Source organism: Equus asinus, chromosome 12, assembly GCF_041296235.1.
Source record: "Equus asinus isolate D_3611 breed Donkey chromosome 12, EquAss-T2T_v2, whole genome shotgun sequence".
Taxonomy (NCBI): Eukaryota; Metazoa; Chordata; class Mammalia; order Perissodactyla; family Equidae; genus Equus; species Equus asinus.
The window spans coordinates 43,266,048-43,289,635 of NC_091801.1; the positions used below are offsets into that span (position 1 = coordinate 43,266,048).

The 23,588-nt window shown below is 37.7% G+C and overlaps 1 protein-coding gene across 7 annotated transcripts in view; it reads right to left on the reverse strand.

Annotated features, from left to right (window-relative positions):
* Positions 1 to 2,766: 2,766 nt before the first annotated feature.
* Positions 2,767 to 23,588, reverse strand: part of LOC106831450 (RAD54 homolog B) — a 116,993-nt gene continuing 96,171 nt past the window's right edge. For 5 of the 7 annotated variants that reach the window (XM_014841659.3, XM_044743985.2, XM_070481347.1 and 2 more), the window contains 4 exons: positions 15,632 to 15,893; positions 14,054 to 14,120; positions 13,665 to 13,865; positions 2,767 to 9,789 (listed from right to left, as the gene is read on the reverse strand). In XM_014841659.3, the coding sequence (XP_014697145.3) occupies positions 9,572 to 9,789; positions 13,665 to 13,865; positions 14,054 to 14,120; positions 15,632 to 15,893 (748 nt within the window). In that variant the 3' untranslated portion in view covers positions 2,767 to 9,571. Of the gene's footprint in view, positions 9,790 to 10,448; positions 10,532 to 13,664; positions 13,866 to 14,053; positions 14,121 to 15,631; positions 15,894 to 23,588 lie in introns of all 7 variants that reach the window. The other 2 variants (XM_070481348.1, XM_070481349.1) reach the window with 2 other exon arrangements.

The following is a 23,588-nucleotide window of genomic DNA, read 5'->3' on the forward strand; positions in this document are numbered from 1 at the left end:
ATGAATATTTTAATTAAACAAACAATATTTCTTATCTTCTCTACAAGACACCTTGGACCAGTCTTGTCAAATTCATAAATCATACAAATTTACATCTGCAAAAAAAGCACAGCAATGAGCAAGATCCAGTGTGCTACAATGAAATTTTAATATAAGAGTAAGCTAAATTTTGTCAAAATGTTAAATAATCATGCCATTAAATTATCTTTCAAAACTGTGAAACAAAGGTGTTGACTGATTCAAAATTATTATTGTAAAACTTAACTGATGCTGCAAAACTTAAGTGACAGGTATTGCTGGTCTTTATGAATAAACACAGAATATAGGACTGTGAAAACAATGCAAAGTTGTCCAAGATTCCCAGCAAAACAGCTCAATGTACTAATGAATTTCTTTCAACAATTTCTAAGCTACTCAAATACTGCGAATGCAGAGGCAGTTTCTTTGGAATAGCAGCCTCCTTTTTTAATTATTATAATTTAATAATTCTATAGTAATACACTAAGAGATGAAATGAAAACAGAATATGATGGGGTCTTTGCCCAGGAGGGTCACCGTACAAATTTCTGCTGAGCTGCAAATATAACTGAAAAACAATCATTTTCCTAAACAAAGAAGCACATAAAAAGGCAAAAAAAGACAATCACTGAAGAGCACCTTCAAAGCTCAATGAATTCACGTGAGCATCTTACATAAAAAGTTGCCCTAAAGGGTGACAATGCAAAACGGAGAAGCTGGAGAAATTCTGCCACGGTAACAAATTCAGTATCCGTAAGCATCAAAACTGTGAGATGCTTGGGGCTGGCTCCGTGGCCGAGTGGTTAAGTTCGCGCGCTCCGCTGCAGGCGGCCCAGTGTTTCCTTGGTTCGAATCCTGGGCGCGGACACGACACTGCTCATCAAACCACGCTGAGGCGGCGTCCCACATGCCACAACTAGAAGGACCCACAACCAAGAATATACAACTATGTACCGGGGGGGCTTTGGGGAGAAAAAGGAAAAAATAAAATCTTTAAAAAAAAAAAACTGTGAGATGCTTATGTTGCATTTGGCCTAGGAAAGATCTGAGTGAAAATACACAACACTGCTTTTAGACAAACGACTTATTCATGCGAAACAGGCACTAAATCCACATAAAATGCCGCAAGATTATTCCACAGCAATCCTGTTCATCTTATTTCTATGAAGTTTCAAAGTACCATATACAGGTTTAAATAAAATATCCAACTTTAAACTGCATGGAAAATAAACATCTCATTATTTTCTCTAAATTGAATAATCGAAAAGGTACACTGACAGCTAAATAATAACTATGAAGACACTCAGGGTTCCTTGGCCACCTCCTTCCAAATACTTCTGCAAGTGTATGTATACAAAGGCCAAAGAAAAACTTTGACTCAATGAATAAGCTATATCCTGAAACAAAAATATTCCATAATACTAATATCCAGATTATGTAAATTAGGCTAGACTCTGAGAGTGGCCTGTTTCCGATTATATATAAAACATGAGCACGATTTATATCAAGAAGCCACAAAGACCTAAGATTAGAAAGGTTTCATTTACTAAATTCGACTTTTCAGGCTCAAGTGTGGCTCACAGATGAAGGCTGAAAACCTCCCCTGAGGACTTTTATACAGCACGCAAGGGAGCCTGCTGCTTAAGCCAAGAGTCTTGAGTGCATTTTTGCCCTGAACAGGTGATAATTAGCCTAATTAACAGGCTAGATCCTCGTTAACTAGTTGGAAAAGAAATTTAACCTCACTCATGCCAAAGCCTGTCATTTTAAAACCCCTTAATATATCATTCAGATTCTAAAAGCTGAGAAATATATTTTCTGACCCTTTCAATTCAATCCAAAAGTTGAAAAGCTTTGTGTCAAATTTACTTCTGGGAGGAGTATTAAGCAAAATATTAATCCCAGGTTCCTTAGTTTACTCAGAACCAAGAGAATGACTCATTCTAAAGAAAAACATTCAGGGATTACAAGGGCTATGCCCTCAAAGATTTGAATTCATCCTTCAAAATCTCATTCCCATGAAAGTTTTCTTTGTCAGAGACCATAAACTCTGGCCTACCCAAAACCATCCTATTAAGTTTGGTTAGAATCTTCCCCACTCCAGTGCATGCGCTGTATCCAGTACTCACCAGCACAACAGTATCTTAGATCAAGGGTTGGGAAAGGCTCTGTGTAAAGGACAGTAAATATTTTCTACTTGGTGGGCCACCAAGTCTTTGATGCAACTACTCAACTCTGCCTTTGTCGCACAGAAGTAGCCACAGCCAGTAAACAAATGAGTGTGGCTGTGTTCCAATAAAACTTTATATACAAAAATAGGCACTGGGCCTGATCTAGCCTGCAGGCCATAGTTTGCAATCCCTGGCTTAGCTGGTCAGTCACGTCCTTCCACAAAAGCACCCTGATCCACACAGGGTAAAAGGACTGAAGTCGACACTGCTTTCAAACAAAGGTCCACAAAGCCCCCTTCTCAGGGTCTGAGAAGCTGGTTTAGTCCTGAAATAGTTCATGTTTCCTGCAGGGTTTTAAAGCGCCAGCATGAGAAGAACAGGTGGAAGGAATTATACTGCATATGGGACCCATTCCAGTCCCAGGCTGCCCTGTCCTTTTCAAACCACCCCCTTTCAAGTGTATCGTAGAGCTGGAGGGCTTGGAAAGTTGAAACAATTTTAACTAGCAATAGAAGTCAAGTCCTGGAGAACAAGACATATATTAAATTGCCACAATCCTCTAATGAAATTTTATCGCTTCAGGTTAGGTAAGAAAACTCCGGATTTATGTAAGGAAGGTTAAAATAGCAGTTACAAATAAAGGACTAATATTACTGCTTAAAGACCATATAGAGAGAATTTCTTTTAAATCATTGCTCTTACTGATATAAATAATTTGAGCTAAAACAGCAAAATGCATTTCAAACCCCATTTACAACTTCATCCCAGATACCTTGACTAATGTTAAGTCTTTGGACATTTCAACACAAACCTAACAATCTTCAAATTATAATAGTTCAGCTACTTCTATATCAATTGATCAATTAAAAAATGTATTGAAACCAATGTTAGTCTAGCAATAATCCTTGCTATGTACAAAACTATAAAATGAAAGACACATATGCCTCCCCAAAAGGAGCCTATGACTCCAGGGTCAACCCTGATGTCAGTGAAATAGAACACAAAAGCACCACACTATGGTGGACTTCTCAAAAAAGCTTTAAAAGATGTTTAGAAAAAACATCCATGAATAAAGACTGAAATAGTTGGAAAAAGCTTCACAAACGAGGTGGGCCTTCAAGAGAGCCTGACAGGACAGAGCCGACCTAAATAACGGAGGTAGCAGGCAACGACAAGCTTGGACGCAGAGACAGGCAGAGGCGGGTCAGGTGGTGCGTATGAGCAGGGAGCCAGTCATCGTAACTGGGGGTAGGGAGGTGGGGAGCATGCTGCATAGAAGGAAGAAATAAAGTTGTATAATTTAAATAGTCACATTAAAATGGCCCTGATAATCAGATAGAGGAATTTGGCTTTGATATGACAAAAGGAACCACCAGCCCATTCTTTGTTTTCTTTTCCCCCTTTTTCTCTCTCTTCAGTGCTCACTTTTCACAATTATTTGATTAGAATTTTCTAAGGAGCCAAATGTGGCTTTATCATTCATGAGTGCCCATGATCACACAGATAGAGTATGCATGCAAGCCACAAATAGGCACAAGTCTGGAAAAAACCTACCATAACAATGTCCACATCTGAGATTTATGATGAGCTCTTTTATATTTCGCCAAATAACACACAACCTTCCAGAAACATGTTGGCTCTAACAAAGATTGCTATGCTTCAAGCTATATACCTATAGATGCTATAAAAACATTATTTCAGAGCTGAGTACCTCAGACTAGATCATTTACATGTCAATGGAAAAACGTTTTACTAAGTTTTCAGATGACTCTCATCAGTTACAGTATTAGAATTGATTAACAAATATAAATAAGATAGATTTTACCAATGAGACCAAAAACAGGCTTACAAAAACAAGTAAACCATTAATAAAAAAAAATCAACTATAAAATCAACTGGTTATTTTCCTTTAAATTTTAATATATTAAAATTAAACACAACTGATATATTAATGGAAGCTGACAATGAACAAAAACTTGTCCCACTTCAGACTTGTCATAGTCCCACTCATAAAGAAACCATGATTTGTACAAAATTTATAAACGTAATAGTAATGCCTTTATATTACACTGTTATGATATTATGCCAAGAAAATGTTTCATTAACATTACTGAATAAAATTTTACTAGGACAAATATATATTATAGAAAAACATCATACATCTGTACAGAATAGATGATTCCAATCCCCTTTGCTAATAAAGCTGATAGTTTCATATGGACAATATTGCTCAGTTCCTGGTACGCCATGGGCTCAGAAATAATATTTGGGGTCAGATACTCATGGTGCTGAAACAAGAGAAGCTAATAAGTGTCTGGCCTTGGGCAGCCTCTCTAAGCCTCAGTAGGACCATGTAATTTTTATTCCTGGTGTGTATTTATGTCAAAATTTCTAAAAATACTGGGCACAGGACATCTGTTCATTTTGCATCACAGTCTAGATTACTGGTGCCCTATAAATAGTAAATCAAGAGAATTATCTATTATTTCACAGCTGTTTAAAACAGCAACAATAAGAAAGCCATAGTTTCCTACTTTGTTTCCTTGCCAGCAATCCCTGCCAGCTCCAACTCTCCAATAAAGACCTATCAGCGTACTTTAAAGAGTAGTTGTTTCCTCAACAAAATTAATAAGCTGAAGACAATATGACTGATCATAAGTAGTGCCTGGGTTACACCTCTAATATAGGAGGTTTAAGTCTCTTAAAGCCCTGTTAGAACCAGTAACTGACATGAGTGTATTTAACTCTCTGACCTTGAGCACTAGTTAAGACAGTAGTAAACCATTAAATGGATGGATAGGCTGTCGGGAAGTTGAGTTCTGCAGATCAGAGCTGCTCACATTTTAATTCATCATTAGTGAGTCAGTCTTAATGAGAACATGATTAAAATGTATTTACATTGTCATTTAGAGCAAGAACATTTTCAAGTGAAGATGTGTCAAAGGTCTATTTGTGTAATTATAAATGAATTATGTGTGTGACTCAATTGTTATTGCCCTTTGCACCAACAGCTTTGGTCAGCTCATGCAGCAGACTGATAGAAATCATGGAAGCAAAAAGGGACGTCTGTATGCTGCAAGAAGGCAAGAAAAAATTGCTGGCTCTGCTTTCTTCAGTGTCCAGCACAGCTCTATGCTCAGCAGTTAGCTTAAAAAATACCCTAAAACTGAGATCTATGAGCAAAGAATCTGATCATGGCAGTTAAAGAAGAAAAAGAGGTAAAGTACCTCATTCGTTCATTCTCCTACTTAAAAGCAGCTGTTTTGTGCCAGAGACCATCCAAGGTCCTGAGATACTAGGATAAAATAAAAGATAATATCCCTGTCCTCGAAGAATTTAGCCTATGGGAGAGGGAGCCAGGTAAATAAGCAGTTACAGACAATAAGTTAAGTACTACAAAGCAGAGCTATGGACTGGGAGTACAGAAAAGGGAAAAAAGAAGGGAATTCTTATAAATTGAGCATCTGCCACAGAAAAGGTGCTATACATCTGCAAGCCAAATGTTAACTGGCTACCCTTTAACCGTTGGATTAATTGAGTTTGAACTCTCACAAATCCCTGGCCTGTTAGAATCCAAAGCCTTCCTCAGTTCCCAAGGGTTTACCATCATCTGCTTCTCAACCTCTGGGCTCCTGTGTCATGCATGCTGCCTTTGTCCCATGTCACATGGATCCCCGCAGGAAACTCAGCGTCTATTCTGAAATTTCAGCAAGATTTCACAGTGGGGGACAGAGGAAGGGAGAGTTGCTTCCCACATTACTTACAAACAATCAAATGGAGAACAACCGTAATTCAAATACCCTCCCTGGTTCCCATCACTAGGAGTCTCTCTTACCTAACCCAGTCCCAGCATCCCTCCATATTCTCATTTTTCTCTCTCCTCACCCTTCCCTCTCAAACTGCCTCCAAAATGCCAAATTTTTCTTCCTCTATAACACTTTAACACCAAGCAATACCCAAGGTCTTGAGAGGCTCACTCAAGTTTTAATAGGGTGTTTTTCCAAACAAAGACTAAGAGGAATTCTGATGCAAGCAACCAAGATAATATTTCTCTACCTCATTAGCCATATATTATTTCATTCAAGTTTTGCAACTACCCTTGGACATATCGTTGAACAGATGGGGAAACTCAGTTCATCTAAGACAATACTAACTCTATCTCGTACATTAATAATGCACACAAGGCACTCAGCATTTAGAAGACAGTAATAAACACTTATAATAAATGTTAGCCATTATTATTTGTATCACTATGAGATTTAGTTGTTTTATCTTTTTTCTAGCTACGTTTACTACCTAGGTAATATCATCCAATCTTTTGACTTTATTAAATACCACCTATATGCTGACAAATCCCAAATGTATCTCCAGCCTTGAATAATGCTTCTGAACTCATCTCATATACCAAACTGCTTATTTGACCTCTCCACTGGATATCTAATAGGCATATCAAACTGGATATAATCAAAACTGTAACAATTCACTGCTACCACTTGGGCTAAATCACCAACACCTGTTGACTGGATTATTGCAATAGACTCCTGATTTCATTGCTTCCACTCCACGTTCCATCATAGTCTATTCTCATCACAAGCAACTCAGATCATGTCTTTCCTCGGCTCAAATTCCAACAGTTTTCCATCTGCCTCAGAGTAAAAGTGAAAGCTCTCAAAATGGTCTTCAATGCCCCATTACATTTGCTCTCCCCCACCACCATCACCTCTTTGACCTCATCTTTTACCATCTTCTTAGTCTCTCCACAATGGCCTCTGGCTGTTTCTCAAACACGTTCATCTGTCTCAAGACCTTTGCACTTGAGATTCCTTCTGTCTCGTACATTTTTCCCAGAGAATGTTATGGTTCTCAATCCCTCACTTTTTTTAGGTCTCTGCATAAATCCACCCTATATAAACAGCAATCCCCTGGGGCTGGCCCTGTGGAGTAGTGTTTAAGTTGGGTGTGCTCCACTTTGGCAACCCAGGTTCACAAGCTCTGATCCTGGGCACGGACCTACACCCTAGTCAGCCATGCTGTGGCAGAGACCCACATTCAAAATACAGGAAGATTAGCAAAGATGTTAGCTCAGAGAGAATCTTCCTTGGGGAAAAATAAAAAAATCAATGCCCGTCTCCACTTTGTTTAATACTTCCCTTATTCTGCTTATCTTTCTTCATAGCACTTATCATCATGTGCCATATTACATATGTGTATATGTATATACAAATGATATATAATATGTATGTATATGGTGCCAAAATGAAAGCACCACGAGGACAAAGGCTTTGCCTGTTTTATTCATTGTTGTATGCATGACCCCTAGAACAATGTCTGACATGTACTAGGTACTCAACAAATATTTGTGGAATGACAAATGAATTTAATCATTTAATCAAAATTTAACGAAGGCAACAGTCTCAAGAAGGAAGTGTTCACCACTACCTGATGTGAACAGAGGTCAAGATAAATATTGAAAAGAGTTCACTGTATTTGTCAACTAGCCTGTCACTGGGATAGAGGCCTTGAGTGTTGGGGGATAGAGGCCAACAGCTTTGGGTTGACAGTGACCAGAAAGTGGGAAAGGGAGACATTAAGAATAGTACTCTCTTGAAAATGGATAGTGGTGATGGTTGCACAATATCATGAATGTAAAAATAGTAATTCATTTTGGCATCGTCTATTTTTTAAATATGGCATAAAGCAAAACATACTTTCTTTTAACTTTCATATTATCACCTCATTCCATTAAATGATTATTCTGCCAACAAGTATTTATACTTGGATGCCATCAATTATAGTTATTAAAATGTTTTTCCTCAGTAATTCCCCTGTGGATAGTGTCTTAGGTCAGGTTCCCTGGAAACCAGACTGAGGCAGATTTGCATGCAGGTAGTTTGTTGGGAAGTGCTCTTAGGAACAACAACTGTAACAGAGGGAGAGAAGCAGGACTGGACAGAGAGAAGCTGGACTGCAAGGAAGCTGCAACAAAGGCCTGGAGCTCTGGAGCTGAAATGGTCCTTTAGAGTTGTCCCAAACTGAGGCAAGGGAGCTGGGTCTTTCTACCTTGCATCAACAAATCACTGCATGCCAGCCAGCCTCGGGGGGGAGCGTAACCCTAGGTGAGGCAGCTCCTTTCAGCCGAGGGTTATTTTTAGGGAGAGATTTGGCCATGAGTGGTCCTAGGCAACTCTCCTGGCAGCTGAGGGAAATGAGCATTGTGGTCCTGAAGAGGGCAAGCTGGGCCACACACTCTAACATCCACTATAGTTAAGACAGACAATAAAGGTGCTAGTCCCTTATCATTTTTTTTAAAGGATTTTACACCTGAGAATAACATGATGCAAGATATATACTGAAAGAAGTTTCGTATGTAAAGCTTCCTGTATGGGGCCTATACAAAGGGCCAAGAAACACCAATTTTGCTTATTATTAGTTGACTACTTCCTCACTGACAAATTTGATCCCAAACTGCCTGTTCATGAATCCTATATATGTACAACTGCTCAGGTAAGGCACTACAAATCTAAAGAATTCAGATTTGATGATATATAATTGAGTCTTTATTCAACACCTCAAGACGATGTTCAGTCTAAAAGAAATTTTCCTAAATGGAAGTAAAAGCTGATTACAGAAGCCTCAACTGGAGATTAAAAGAGTAACTCCTTTTTCTTTGCAGACTTCAGTCTTCTAAAGCTTGCTTTGCATATTAAAACTCTCTTTTTAATGTCAAAAATTACTACAGACAGCTCCTGCCATGATGGAGGTTGAGCCACGATTCGATATACAAACAACGTCTGGCAGAACTAGGTTTACAGACTGCGTGTCAGTCCCCCACGAGTCTGAGGTCCCAAAGGAGGAACTAGTGCCTTGAAGCGTCTAAGAGTCCTTCATCTGCTGCCCCACCGACTGACCCTTCTCACTCAAACTGCCCTGCAGCAACTATTCGATCCAACATCTTCATTTGCGATCCTAGTCTCCCTTGAGCTGTACTTTAAATTTATCAGGTTTTTCAACTGTCTCACAGATCTATGTCTAATATTCCTAATCAGATTCGATTTCCCAAAGACAGAGACTAGGTATTTTACCTTTTTATATTCCTTATGAAACTTCTTTAGTAGGTACTTAATAAAGGTGCATTAACTATTGAATTATTAATAAACAATTATAGAATAACAGAAGTATGTCTTTAATGTTTCAAATTTAAGAATATACACAAAACTTTAAACAACTCAAACCGTTTTCCTTATTGTATCAAAACTATGATACATTTGCAACAACCTATAGTATAATTAAAATGATTCTATTAGTTTTCAAAAATTACATTTAATTACTATGTTAATATTTTTATAAAGGAGAGTAAGGGCATGTCATAAAGTAACCTCTCATTATATAGCAGTAGTTTGATTGGTTATATTCTGAAAAAAGAATGACACATTTTCTCTTATTCTTTCAAGAAAAGGATCTGTAAGACTTAAATGATCTCCAGAAAAATGCTTCCATTGCTTCAGCTGTGCCATGGAGAGAGGTTTCAGGGAGTGAGACTTCTGTGGATGTGGACCAAGCTGACAACTTCTAGAGATAGGGAATTTTTCCAATGCATCACCTGAAATAAGTAAAACAATGAGAAACTCCTCAGACCAATTAATATTGTACTATATACAATACTTTTTTTACTTTATAAGTTTATGTGATTTACCACATTTGATCACTATAGTTCAAGTTAAAATAATTCAATTAATTCATTCCTTCTACAAATATTTATAAATTATTTACTACATGCTGATTTAAGCACTGGGGACAAGAATGATGAACAAAAATAGGCATGGTCTCTGATTTCAAGGACCTCATGGTCTTGTGGGAGAGATACATTAAATGAATAATCATCCAGAGATGTATTACAGGTCTACAATTCCTATCTAAAGCCTTTGAGGCCAGATATGTTTCCAAATTCAGAATATAACTGGAACAATCTGGGACAGCACTCCATAATTAAACTCATTATTATTCTGCAACAATTCAAATGAACAGTCTTATGAAATAGGTTAAAGATTATTGATAAGTTCACATCAATTCAGCTAAGGTTTCTGCCACCAAATAAGTTTGTTGCAATTTTATGAAAAAAAAAAAAAACTTTTGGTCTTTCAAACTTTCTGGATTTCAAAATTGAAGATAAGGGACTGTCAAGCTGTATTACAAACAGAGGTTAAGAGTACGAAGTTAAGATACAGGGGACTATGAGCACATATAACAAGAGAAGCTGACCTGTTTTATTAAGATCTGAAGGATGAGAAGGCAAGAACTAGATGGTGAAGAGAGGCACAGCTTTCCAGGAGGACTTACAAAGGCTGTGAAAGAGAAGAGACATTTGGCACAGTTGAGGAACTGATAGGAGCCTAATGCAATTAGAGCAAAGGCCAAGAATAATGCAAGAAGAGAAGTTGAGTAATGTTAGGTGAAGCACCCTTTCAAGAGCTAAATTATGCAAAACACTGTAAGCAAATCAAGAATAGCAGAGGATGGTAGTTATCTACTAAATCCATTTCCCTTTCCTCCAGGACATTTAGCCACATTTCCCAGCCTCCGTTACAGTTAGATGCAGCTCAGCAACAATCTTCCTCCCAAAAAAAAAAGAATTCTTAAAATTTTTTTTTCTGTTTTCTTTTTTGGTGAGGGAGATTTGCCCTGAGCTAACATCAATCTTCCTCTTTTTCTGCTTGAGGAAGATTAGCCCTGAGCTAACATCTGTGCCAATCTTCCTCTATTTTGGATGTGGGTTGCCTCCACAGCATGGCTGACAGTGGAGTAAGTCCGCACCCAGGATCTGAACCAGCAAACCTGGGCTGCCAAAGCAGAGCATGTGGAACTTTAACCACTTGGCCACAGGGCCAGCTTATATTCTTTTTAAATTTTATCACAACTAAAAAAAATTAAGTCTTTCCTCAATATCATCAAAATCCTGTCAATGTTCAACATCATTGACGTTTTAAGAGAAGAGATGACAAGAATGCTTTGAGAATCCAGACGACAGTAGAATGACACCCTGAAAGTACAGACCAAAAAAAAGCCTATCAACTAGAATTGTACATCCAGCAAAGACAGCATTTCAGAGAAAGAAAAAACACGTAAACTTTGAAAAATCAAAGATTGACAGAGTTAACCACTAACAGGCCCTTGTTGGAAAAAAAAACAGAACACAAAAAGACAGTAGAAACAAACCAAAATATGTCAATGATTATAATAAAGGTTAATAGACTAAATGCTCTAGTTAAAAGAGAACACCAGACTGGATAAAAAAGCCAGAGTAATATATTAACTTAAGACAAAATGAAAGCAAAAGGCATTTAGAGATAAAGTAATCACTACATCATAATAAAATAAACAAGAAAAAAAAACTTCACAAAGAAGATACAAAATATATAAAGCCAAAATTGGTTAACAGCAAGAATAAGAAGAAACTGACAAATTCATTGTCATATTGCAAGATTTTAACGTATTTCTTTCAATAACAGATATGTGTAACAAAGAGGTTAGGTTATTAATAGAAAAATACGCAAATGATATGAGCAAATGGTTCACATAAAGAAATATAGTTCTTAAACACAGGAAAATATACTCAATTTCAACTTCACTCATAAGAGAAAACTAGACCAACATATTAATTTTTTACTATCAGACTGGCAAAAATCCAAACATTTGATAATCTACTAAACAGGCAAAGCTGTGAGGAAATAGCCATTTTAGCATAATGTTAGTGGGGTATATATGATACAGCCCTCAATGGAGGGCATTTTAGCAATGTCTATCAAAACTACAAATGCACATATTCTCTGACCCAGTAACACTGATAATTTACCTTATAGATATATTTGAACATTGGGGAAAGATGTATGACTAAAGATGTACACTGACTGGAAAGAATCTAACTGTACATCGTGGGGTCAAATAAATTATGGAATATCCATACAATGGAGGATTATATAGCTGAGGGAAAAAAGAACGAGGAAACTCTTTCTATAATGACATGGAAAGATCTGAAGATACACTATAAAGTGAAGAAGGTACAGAACTATACATATGCTACAATACCCTTTATTGGGGGGAAAACTGGGCAAGAATATATATTCGGAGTTCCTTGCACATGCATAAAAATACATCTAGAAGGATACACAAAAAACTAACAATGGTTTCTTAGGGGATAGTAGGGCTAGAAATTAGGCAGATGAGGGTATTGTGGGAAGAAGAGTTTTCACTATATGTATTCTATATTTTTAAACAGTTGAGCCACGTAAATATATTACGAATTTATAAGTTAAATTAGTAAATTTTTAAATCTGTAAAATAAGAAAAAATTGATTTGGTAACAGAAAATTTGGCTAACATAGCAGAACTCTAAGTAATTAAGAGAATATACATGATTTTCATGCACAAAAGAAACATTTACAAAGTGACCACATCCCAGGCCACACATCAGGTCTCTATAGTTACCAAAGAAACAGTATCATGCAGACCACATTTCTGACTACATCACAGTAGCCAGAATTCAATAACAAAAACGAAAATACATTTTAAAAGATACTTCTAAATATCTCGTGAATTAAAGAAGAAATCACAATGGAAAATACAAAATATTCACAGCTGAATAATAAAAAGACTGTATATCAAAGTTATGAGCTTAAAGGAAAATTCATAGCCTTAAATATTTTTAGAAAAGAAGACTGAAAATGTTAAGCTAAGCATTCAACTTGAAAAATAAGAAAAAGAACATTAGATAAATACAAGGAAAGAGTAAGAGAAGGATGAGAGCAGAAATTAATAAAATGGAAAAAACATAACAGAGAGGATGAAATGTTGATTTATATAAAATATAAATTCTTCCATGTCAGTCTTGTACAGTCTAACATCTTAAACCTATCTCAGTGCAATTTATCAAGTGACTTCCAACTACTGGACATTGGTTGCTCAAGTCCTAGTCCTGACCCAGTTCCTATTTGAATGGTGTTAATTCCGGAGGGTTGATGTTTTCAGCTTCCTTAAGCAGTACTAGCAGTTCATCAAGTACTGAGAAGTATGGTGGCCCATGCTAACTGCCTTAGAAAGTATGACCCCATCATGAATGAGTTCTATACAAAATAAACAGACAGTAGGATTATTCTGTCAAGTGTATGTTAAAAACAGAAATAAGGATTAAAAACATTTTTCTAATTCTAAAGCCATTATACTAGGACTTGAAAGATTTTCCCAAATAAGTTAAATTTTTCACAACTGATTTCAGAAATAAGCAGCTAAGTTGAGAGAACTAATGAGGTTCTAATCAATATTTTCTCAAATATCCATCAGACAGTTGTTCTATGACCTGAGGTGAAAAGAAAACTAACACGTGCAAATGAAAAATATTTTAGTTTTTCTGTATTTAAATATTTTCAACTGGTAAAGAGAGACAAATTAACTTTACCCTTGTAACAGAATTATACAACTAACCTGTATGATCTTTTCCTCCTGTACATTCACAGTCAAGCAGGTCATGAGTAACACAATGTGAACTTTCATGTAATGTGAATAAATTTTTAAGTTCCTCTACTGAAAACTGAGTATGTTCAGATGTCTTGGTTAGGTCTACAACTGCCCCAGAAAGATCTTGCTTACTGATCTGCCTTTGATAGATCTTTTCTTCTATTGTACCTGAAGAGAAAAGATTCATTAGATTTCCCTCAGATCTTTATGTCTGTTATTTTCATAGGATAAAACATGTTTATTAGCATACTAGTTACCAAAATAGCAATATTTTTGATATTGAAGCACAGATTAACAAAAAACACTTTTAATTATTCAAAAGAAATACATTTTTTGTCACACTGAAGGGTTATTACCTGTGGTTAGAAGTCTGTAAATATGTACAGGATGTTTCTGACCATCTCTCCATACTCTAGACATTGCCTATAGCAAATAAATGAGAATTCTGAGAGTACAGTAAAAACTAATAGCTCTTTCCACATAAGCAATTTGCATTAATATATTCAAGATTAAGAAGTCTAGATTTTACTTATAGCTTTAAAAAATAAAGTGGAGGCATGTCCAAGCATTCCCCACTTCATATCTTTTTCCTGGGAAGAAAGGGATGGATGAACACTCACTGTGGTATTGTAAAATAACTGCAACGCAACTGTGAGAGAGTCTATGTGCATCAAAGAATGGGACAGTGAGTTTGGACAGCAAGAATGCAAAGAACCAAGTATAGCATGGGCATAGAGGGTTTATTCCCAATCTAAGTAGCTAATGATTCACCCCTAAAGAATCCCTAGGATACCAGCAATCAAGTCAGGCTCTAGGTAGATCCCTGTGGTTTCAGAATTTATTGATGATACTGTACAGTAAAAGGTTGATGTTCAAAGCCTGCACGTTCCAAAGAATTGTCTGGTCTTCAACCAAGTCCTGGAAAATAAACTCTAAGCTCTTGGAATATCCTGCCTTATAAGAACATCTTAGTTTACCTGGGGCTTTGGGCCACACCCGATAGCTTATGGTAACAATGTGATTTTGGGAGGGCCTTGGGCCCATTTGACCTCTGGAGGGGTTGGAGACTGAGCAACTAGTCAGTTGCTTGAGTACTCCATATCTACATGACCAACCTCCAAGAAAAACTCTGGACGCCAAGGCTCAAGTGAACTTCTCTGGTTGACAATATTCCATATGTGTTGTCTCTCATCAATGCTGGGAGAATTAAGTGTTATCCATACAACTCCAGAGTGAGAAGACAACTGGAAGCTTGTGTCTGGTCTCTTCTGGACTCGCCCTATGTGCCTTTTTTACCTTTGCTGATTTTAGTCTGTATCTGTCCACTGTCATAAACTGTAACTAGGAGCATAGCTGTTTTCCTCAGTTCTGTGAGTCCTTCCAGTGAATCATCAAACCTGAGGGTTGTCTTCAAGTCCCCTAACACAGATACCAAATGAGATGCAAATCTATAGGTAGGAATCTCAACACACCTAAAGATGGACTACATTCTGAAGAAAACCAAAGGCTTCCTCTGAAATATTTTCTTAAATAAGCTAATATTACATCTTTACCATACCTTGCACAAACAGTGATCATAGCATCTATAACACTTTTTTGTCTTCCCCTGATTGTCATGAACACCCTGAAGGCACATCTGTGCAGTGAATTAGAGCTTGGAGACGCAGAGATTTGGGTTTGAATCCTTGCTCTGCCTCTTACAAGCTAATATGATCTAGAACAAGCTTCCATATATTCATCTGAAAAATAGGGTTAATAATATCCACACCTGTAGGACTACTGCCAAGATTAAATAGACGTAAAGCACTTAGCAGAGTGCTTGATACAAAATAAGGGCTCAATATGAAACATCATCATCATCTTCATATCCCCAGAAGGCACTGTATCCCCAATAGGCATTCTATAATGTTTACTTAATGCATAAATAGTCCTACCTGGATATCAGTGGCTGGATTCCAATCAATATCATAGAGAATTAAGTGAGATCCTCCAATAAGGTTAAGTCCCACACCACCAGCTTTTGAGCTTAACAAAAAAATAAAATCAGAAGAGTATTTACTATTAAAGCTATCAACAATTTGCTGCCTTTGAGAGACTGGTGTTTGTCCATCAAGTCTTGTATAAGCATATCCATGACGCTTGCATACTTCTTGTAAAATATTCAAGGTTTGTGTGTAGTTGGATACCAACACCACCCTGTCAATCAAAAAGAAAGATTTTTTATATACAACTTAAAAGCAATATTAGATTTTTTAATTGAAGGAAAATACCACAATAATATTATCACTTATATTTACAAAACATGCAACAATGACCTTGTACAATTAAAACACAGGTTCTCCTTCAAATTCAATTTTATAGTCAATATCTAAGAGATTTCCAGTATTAAGATAGTGGAGTAAAGACCTTTCTGCTTTCTTTACCTCTCTGAATTCACACTGAAAACAGCAGGAGAATGAGAAACAGAAATACAAACTCTATCTTCAATAAAACAAGGAGACATTCATATGTGAAAACAAGGAGTTATGGAATGGTGAACTGCTTATGAGTACAGAGAAAGTGAAAGCCAAGTGCCCAAAGAGGGAGATTCCAATAAGAAACAGTGCAGGTTCATTCACATCGTAGAATCTTGTTAAAGCCTCTCAGAAGTAAGGAGTTTAGACTGGAGCTATTGCAAGAGCACTGGTAAACAGAACCCAGGCCCTCCTCCTCTATAACCAGTGGACTTTTCTTTCTCAACTAGAATGTTTATGCTCTGGAGAAAGTAAACTAAAGAAACTTAACCAGGGCACTCTAGAAGGCAGGGATACAGCAACAAATCAAAATGAAAGTCTGGGGGCCAGGCCGGTGGCGCAGCGGTTAAGTTCGCACGTTACACTTCGGTGGCCCAGGGTTCGCCAGTTCGGATCCCGGGTGCGGACATGGCACCACTTGGTAAAGCCATGCTGTGGTAGGCATCCCACATATAAAGTAGAGGAAGATGGGCATGGATATTAGCTCAGGGCCAGCAAAACGAGGAGGATTGGCAGCAGTTAGCTCAGGGCTAATCTTCCTCAAAAAAAAAAAACCCACAAAATGAAAGTCTGCATACTGGATGGTAAGACCTCAGTCCCTTTTTCTGCCAACTCATGTAATACCAGCAGGTAGGCATCCCTCTCACATCCTATCCCAAGAAAGATATTATTGGAAGAGTCATCTCTGGAATAATTTGAATGACCCCAGAGAAAAGGTCCACAGATAGGGAGTCCCCAGATAAAAAAGCCAGCTCGTTGTCTGATTACCCAGTGAGGGCCACCAGTCAATAAGCCCTGTCCATGCACACAGAGTGTGCCTTACTCACTGCCTCACTCTTAAATACGCATGGACACCAAGGATCACCAGCTTTTTGAGGTGAGCCTCCAACATGAAAATAGAAACCCAAACAAAAAAACAGAAAAGAAGAAACCTGAATAAAACAAAGCAACCAAGGAAACAGAAGATGACTTTAAGAAAATTAATATCCTCAAATAAGAGATAGCATTCATAAGAAGAGTAGGCAATAAAAAAGAACAATCAAGAAGAAGAAAAATATCTTACAAATTTAAAATGATAGCCAAAATAAACATTTAATAGGGGATATGGAGTATAATAATACGAGAGTTTGCCAGGAAATAGATTAAGAAGGAAAAATGATGAGCAATAGGAAAAAAAGAAACCAAAGGAATGAGAGAATCGATCCATGAGGCTCAACATCTGACTGACAGAAATTCCAAAGAAAACAAGAGAAAGAAATTGTTTTGAGAGAGAGAAAAATTTCCCAGACATGGGGTCTTCAGATTAAAAGGACCTACTAAAACATTCCCAGCATGATAAATGAAAACATGATCCATATTAAGGCACATCAAGATTATAATTCAAAAGGTAAGGAATGAAGAAAGGTTGCTAGAGCTTTCATGAAGAAAAAATAAGTTACATGCAAAGAACGGAAATCAGAAAGACATGAGACTTCTCAAAAGCAACTCTGAAAGTTAGAAGACATAAAGCAATCCCTTCAAAACTCTAAGAGAATACTGTTTCAATTTAGAATTTTATAACTATGCAAGTTGTCAGTCAAGTGCCAGGGTAGAATAAAGACAGTTTCAGACAAGCAAGAAGTCAAAAAGATTTACCTCCCATCTTCTCTTTCTTAGGAAGTTACTGTAGGCAGTGCTATAGCAAAATGTGAAAGCCAGAAACAGGAGATTCAACACAGAAGAGAAGAAAAAGGAATTTCTAGGTAATGGTTATACAAAGTCCCAGGATGACAGCCATGTAACAAGAATTAGAGAACAATCAGTTCAAATTGTAACAGGAGGGCAGAAGACTCCAAAAGAGAAGGCAAAGAAAATACAAACACACTTAAAGACTGATAGGTACACTTAAGTACTGAAAGGTACTGAAAGTTATAGGAAGACTTTGTAATATTCATAAAGAACAAAGCAATGAGAGGAAGGGTAAAAAAGCAATCAATACCTCAAAGAGGGGGAAAAGTTGTTCAAGAAAGGAAATGTAATCATGGCAAGATATCTGACTTAGCAGTGGACAACAATTTGTCATAATAACAGAAGTATTAAATATTAATTTAACCAGAATTCAGTGTAACTCTCTTGGAAGGATGGAAAGTGAGGGGAGATAGAAGAGTGCTAAGTTCTCATGAATCATAAAAGAAAGTCATTAGATAATGTCAAAAATGGATGAGATGAGTGATGTCAACAAGATGGACTAGAAAGCACCAGGTCCACTATGGAAACATTAAATAAACAACTGACAACTGACTAAAATAACTTATAGGAGCTCTGGAAATTAGTCAAAGATTTAGCAAACAAGCAAATGCCCAATCAAGAAAAAGCCACATTAAAACAATAGGAAATTTCATGGTGCTTTTACTCACCCTGGTCCTACCCTCTCCCAGTGTGGCTTGGTTTGGAGAATGTGGTAGCCTGATCCACTGTTCCCTTTGGTGAACCAGAAAGAACCGAATTTACAAGATCTAACCTATCTGTAGGCTACCTGAGGGATTGGTCTCTGTGACATCTAACTCAGAGTTCAGATGACCGAAAGCAGCAGGGATCTCAGGCTAGGGGCAGACACAGGAAGTAGTGGGCATGGCTAGTGAAAAACACAGGGGACTACAGACCATCAGGCTTTGATTGATTGAGGAATACAAAAGGAAAAATAAGGACCTACAAGAAACAGGGGTGAGGCTCTTAGGGGAATTAATAAATTTAAAAGCAGCCAGGTATACAGAGGAATTAGGAAAAAGCACATGCACATGCCCAGGGAAGACGTATGCCTGGAACAGGCCTTAAGCCATCAATCCAGGCGGATTAGTGAAGGTCTTCCACACACAGAGCCAGTCTCTGAAAACATTAGGAGAGATGGCCAGTTTACCAAATGCCCAAGTGTCAACAAAAGATGGATCACAAGGCATATAAACAAAGAGGAAAATAGGGCCCATATAAAGGAATAAAATAAATCTCCAGACACTGTCCGGGAAAAAAGCACAGGCTTATGAGAAAAAGTATAAAACAACTGTCTTAAACACGCTCAAAGAGCTAAAGGAAAACATGGACAAAGAATTGAAGAAAATTGGGGAAATGATATATGAACAAAATGAGAATATGAACAAAAAGATAGAAATGATAAAATAAGAATCAAGCAGGAGTGACGTCAATAACATGGCAGAGTGAGCTGTTCCCTTTGTCTCCTCCACTTCAAACTACAACTAAACGGACATTCATTGACCAGCAGAGGATACTCACACAACAAATCAGAATGCCTGAGAGACTTGCACAGGTATACATCTGAAGGTGGATGGACTAACCCCTGGGGAGATGGTAGAGATAGGTGAGCACTCTCCGGCCCCCAGGCAGCCCTGTACATGCACGGGACTGCTCTCTCAGCTGGAACACTCATAGCACCCTTGCAGCCCCCAGGGTGGGAGCACAACTCAGCGCAACTGCAGGAACAGGTGACTGCAGACCTGAGCCCATACGTGATCGCTTCCCCATCAGGTCGGAGAGCCCACAGTGCCATGCAGTCCACAGGGAGCAGATAAGGCGTGGATCCAGTAGGGAGGCCCCATGCACCAAACACAATGGCTGGTGCAACCTAGGAGCAGACAGTGGCAGTTCTGCTCACCCAGGCAAATGAGCTCCAAGATGTCACAAATGCCCATAGTACTGTTGTGACCCCAAAGCGGGGTATGCAACTTGGCCGGACTAAGGGAGCAGGCAGCAGCAGCCCTGAGTCCCCATGTGATTGCTCTCTCTCTCTCTCTCTCTCTCCCTCTCTCTCTCATCCAATGGCAGAGCCCACAGTCCCTGTGGTCACAGGAGTGGCTCTGGCTTGGAACCAGTGGAGAGGACCCATCCACAAAGCACAACAGCTGGTGCAACCTAGGAGGAAACAGTGGCAGATCTGCACACCCAAGCAAACGAGCTTCCGGCTGCCGCGAATGCCCATTGTACTACTTCAGCCCCAAAGGGGGGAGCATGTCACAGCGGGACTGTGGGAGCAGGCAGTGGCAGCCCTGAGCCCCTGTATAATTGTTTTCCCGTTCAGTGGGAAAGCCCATAGGACTGCTGTGGTCCCAAGGAGTGACCTAGGCTTGGACAGGCACAGCTGACAGAGATCATGGTGGGCTCAGAATATACAGCTCCTGGCCCCCAACTCATGGCAGTTGGTGGAACCTGAAACCAGATACTATCACTATGCAATGGCACAAATTCATTCCATCAAGTAGTAAGAAGAAATATATTAATTAATCCAGACCAGAAAGAAAAAGACAAACACTCAGAAATCACTCTTGAAGGCACAGGAATCTATAATATAAACAACAGAGAATTAGAAATAGCTATCATAAAAAAACTCAATGAGTGACAAGGGAAGTCAGAAAGACAGTTCAATGAAATAGGGAACAAAATTAATGAACAGAGGGAATTCTTCACAAAAGACATTAAAACTATAAAGAAAAACCAATCAGAAATGCTGATGATGAAAAACACAATGGAAAAGATAAAGAAAAATTTGGAGTCCTTAAATAACACAGCTGATATTACGGAGGATAGAATTAGCAATGTAGATGACAGGAATACAGAAATGTTTCAGATGGAGGAGGTGAGAGAACTAAGACTTTTTTTAAAAAGATGAAGAAATTCTCTGAGAAATATTCAACTCAATTAGGAAATGCAACATAAGGATTATAGGTATTCAAGAGGGAGAAGTGAGGGAGAAAGACACAGAAAGCTTGTTCAAAGAAATAATAGCTGAGAACTTCTGACACCTGGGTAAGGAGCTGGAATTACATGTAAATAAAGCCAATAGAACTCCTAACTACATCAATGTAAAAAGAACTTCTCCAAGGCAGATATTAGTAAAACCAGCAAAAGTCAATGACAAAGAGACAATATTAAGGACAGCAAGGCAGAAAAAAATAACCTATGAAGGAATCACTATCAGGCTTCCAGTGGATTTTTCAGCAGAAACCTTACAGGCTAGGAGAGGGTGGAATAACATATTCAAAATTCTGAAAGACAAAAACTTTCAGCCAAGAATGCTCTATCCAGTGAAAATATCCTTCAGATATGATGGAGAAATAAAAACTTTCCCAGACAAACAAAAGCTGAGGGAGTTCGTTGCCACAAGACTCCCCCTACAAGATATGATCAAGAAGGTCCTCGTACCTGAAAAAAAGAAAAAAGAAGAAAGGGGTTACAGAGCCTTGAGGCAGGAGATAAATATGCAGCAAAATCAAAAAATTGTAACTCACTATCAGGAGAGATTAGCAAACTCTTAATCATAATTCTAATGATAAAGGGAAGGCAAACATCAAAAATAAATACAATCACTTCATTTTAACTACTAACTCACAACACAAAATGTAATAAGTTGTGACAACAACAACTTAGAAGGGGACGAGGAAAAGGATGGAACTGGCTTAGACTAAGGGAATAACAGGCTATCAGGAAATGGACTATCTCATCTATGAGATCTTTTATACAAACCTCATGGTAACCACTAAACAAAAAATCAGAACAGAGACACAAGTGATAAATAATGAGAAAATCATCATAGAGCCACAAAACTGAATTGGCAGCCAGAAATTCATCAGATGAGAAAAAAGGGAAATATAGAACAAGCAGAAAACAAGTAATAAAATGGCAGCATTGAGCCCTCACATACCAATAATCACTCTAAATGTAAATGGATTGAATTCTCCAATCAAAAGACACAGAGTGGCTAGATGGATTTAAAAACAAGGCCCAACAATATGCTGCCTCCAGCAAACACACCTCAACTCTAAAGACAAACACAGGCCTAGAGTGAAGGGATGAAAGATGATATTCCAAGTTAATGGCAAACAAAAGAAATCAGGTGTTGTCATACTTAAATCAGACAAAGCAGACTTCAAGATAAAAAAGACAATGAGAGACTAAGAGGGGCAGTATATAATGATAAAAGGGACACTCCACCAAGAGGACATAACACTTATAGATATATATGCACCTAACACAGGAGCACTGAAGTACATAAAGCAACTATTAATTGACCTAAAAGGAAACATTAACAGCAACACAATAATAGTAGGGGACCTTAACACCTCACTTTCAACAATGGTTAGATCAACCAGATAGAAAGTCAACAAGGAAATAGTGGAACTAAATGAAAAACTAGACCAGATGGACTTAATAGATATATATATAACACTCCATCAAAAATCAATAAAATACACATTCTTCTCAAGTGCACACAGAACATTCTCGAAGATAGAACACATGTTGGGACACAAGGCAAGCCTCAATAAATTTAAGAAGATTGAAATCATATCAAGCATCTTTTCCAAGCATGATGCTATGAAACCAGTAATCAACTACAAGAGAAAAGCTGGAAAAGTGACAAAGATGTGGAGACTAAACAATATGCTACTGAACAGCCAGTGGGTCATTGAAGAAATTAAAGGAGAAATCAAAGACTATCTGGAGACAAATGAAAATGAAAATAGAGATCTTGTCAAGATGGCAGCATAGGCAGGCTCTGAATTCACCTCCTCCCATGAACACAACCAGGTTACAGCTATTCTTGGAAAAATTACCCCAGATAGGGAACTGAAAACTGAATAAGCCATAAGGCTATCAGTGGACTTCTCAGCCAAAACTCTACAGGCTAGAAGAGACTGGCATGACTTATTTAAAGTGCTTAAAGGAAAAAACCTACAGCCAAGACTACTCTATCCAGCAAGGTTATCATTCAGAATGGAAAGAGAGATAAAGAGTTTCCCAGACAAGCAAAAATTAAAGGAGTTTATCACCAAGAAACGAGTTCTACAAGAAATGCTGAAGGGACTTATTTAAGTGGGAAAGAGAAGATCACAAATAGGGATAAGAAAATTCTTAAAAAAAAGAAATAGGCAATAAAACCATTGATAAAGGGAAAAATACAGTAAAGGTAGCAGATAAACCACCTATGAAGACATTATGAAGGTTAAAAGACAAAAGTACTAAAATTACCTATTTCAACGTTAAGAGGGTAATGGATAGAAACACACAAAATAAGAGATTAGATATGATTTCAAAAACATAAAATGTGGGAAGAGGAGAGTAAAAGAGTAGAGCTTTTAGAAAGAGGTCTATCTAAAGAGACTATAAACTCAATATAGATCGCTAAAATCCTCTACAAAATACTAGCAAATCAAATACAACAATACATTGAAAAGATCATACACCATGATCAAGTGGGATTTAATCCAAGGATGCAGGGATGGTTCGACATCTGCAAATCAATCAACGTGATACATCACATTAACAAAATGAAGAATAAAAATAAAATAATAAAATAGAAATCACATGATCATCTCAATGAATGCAGAGAAAG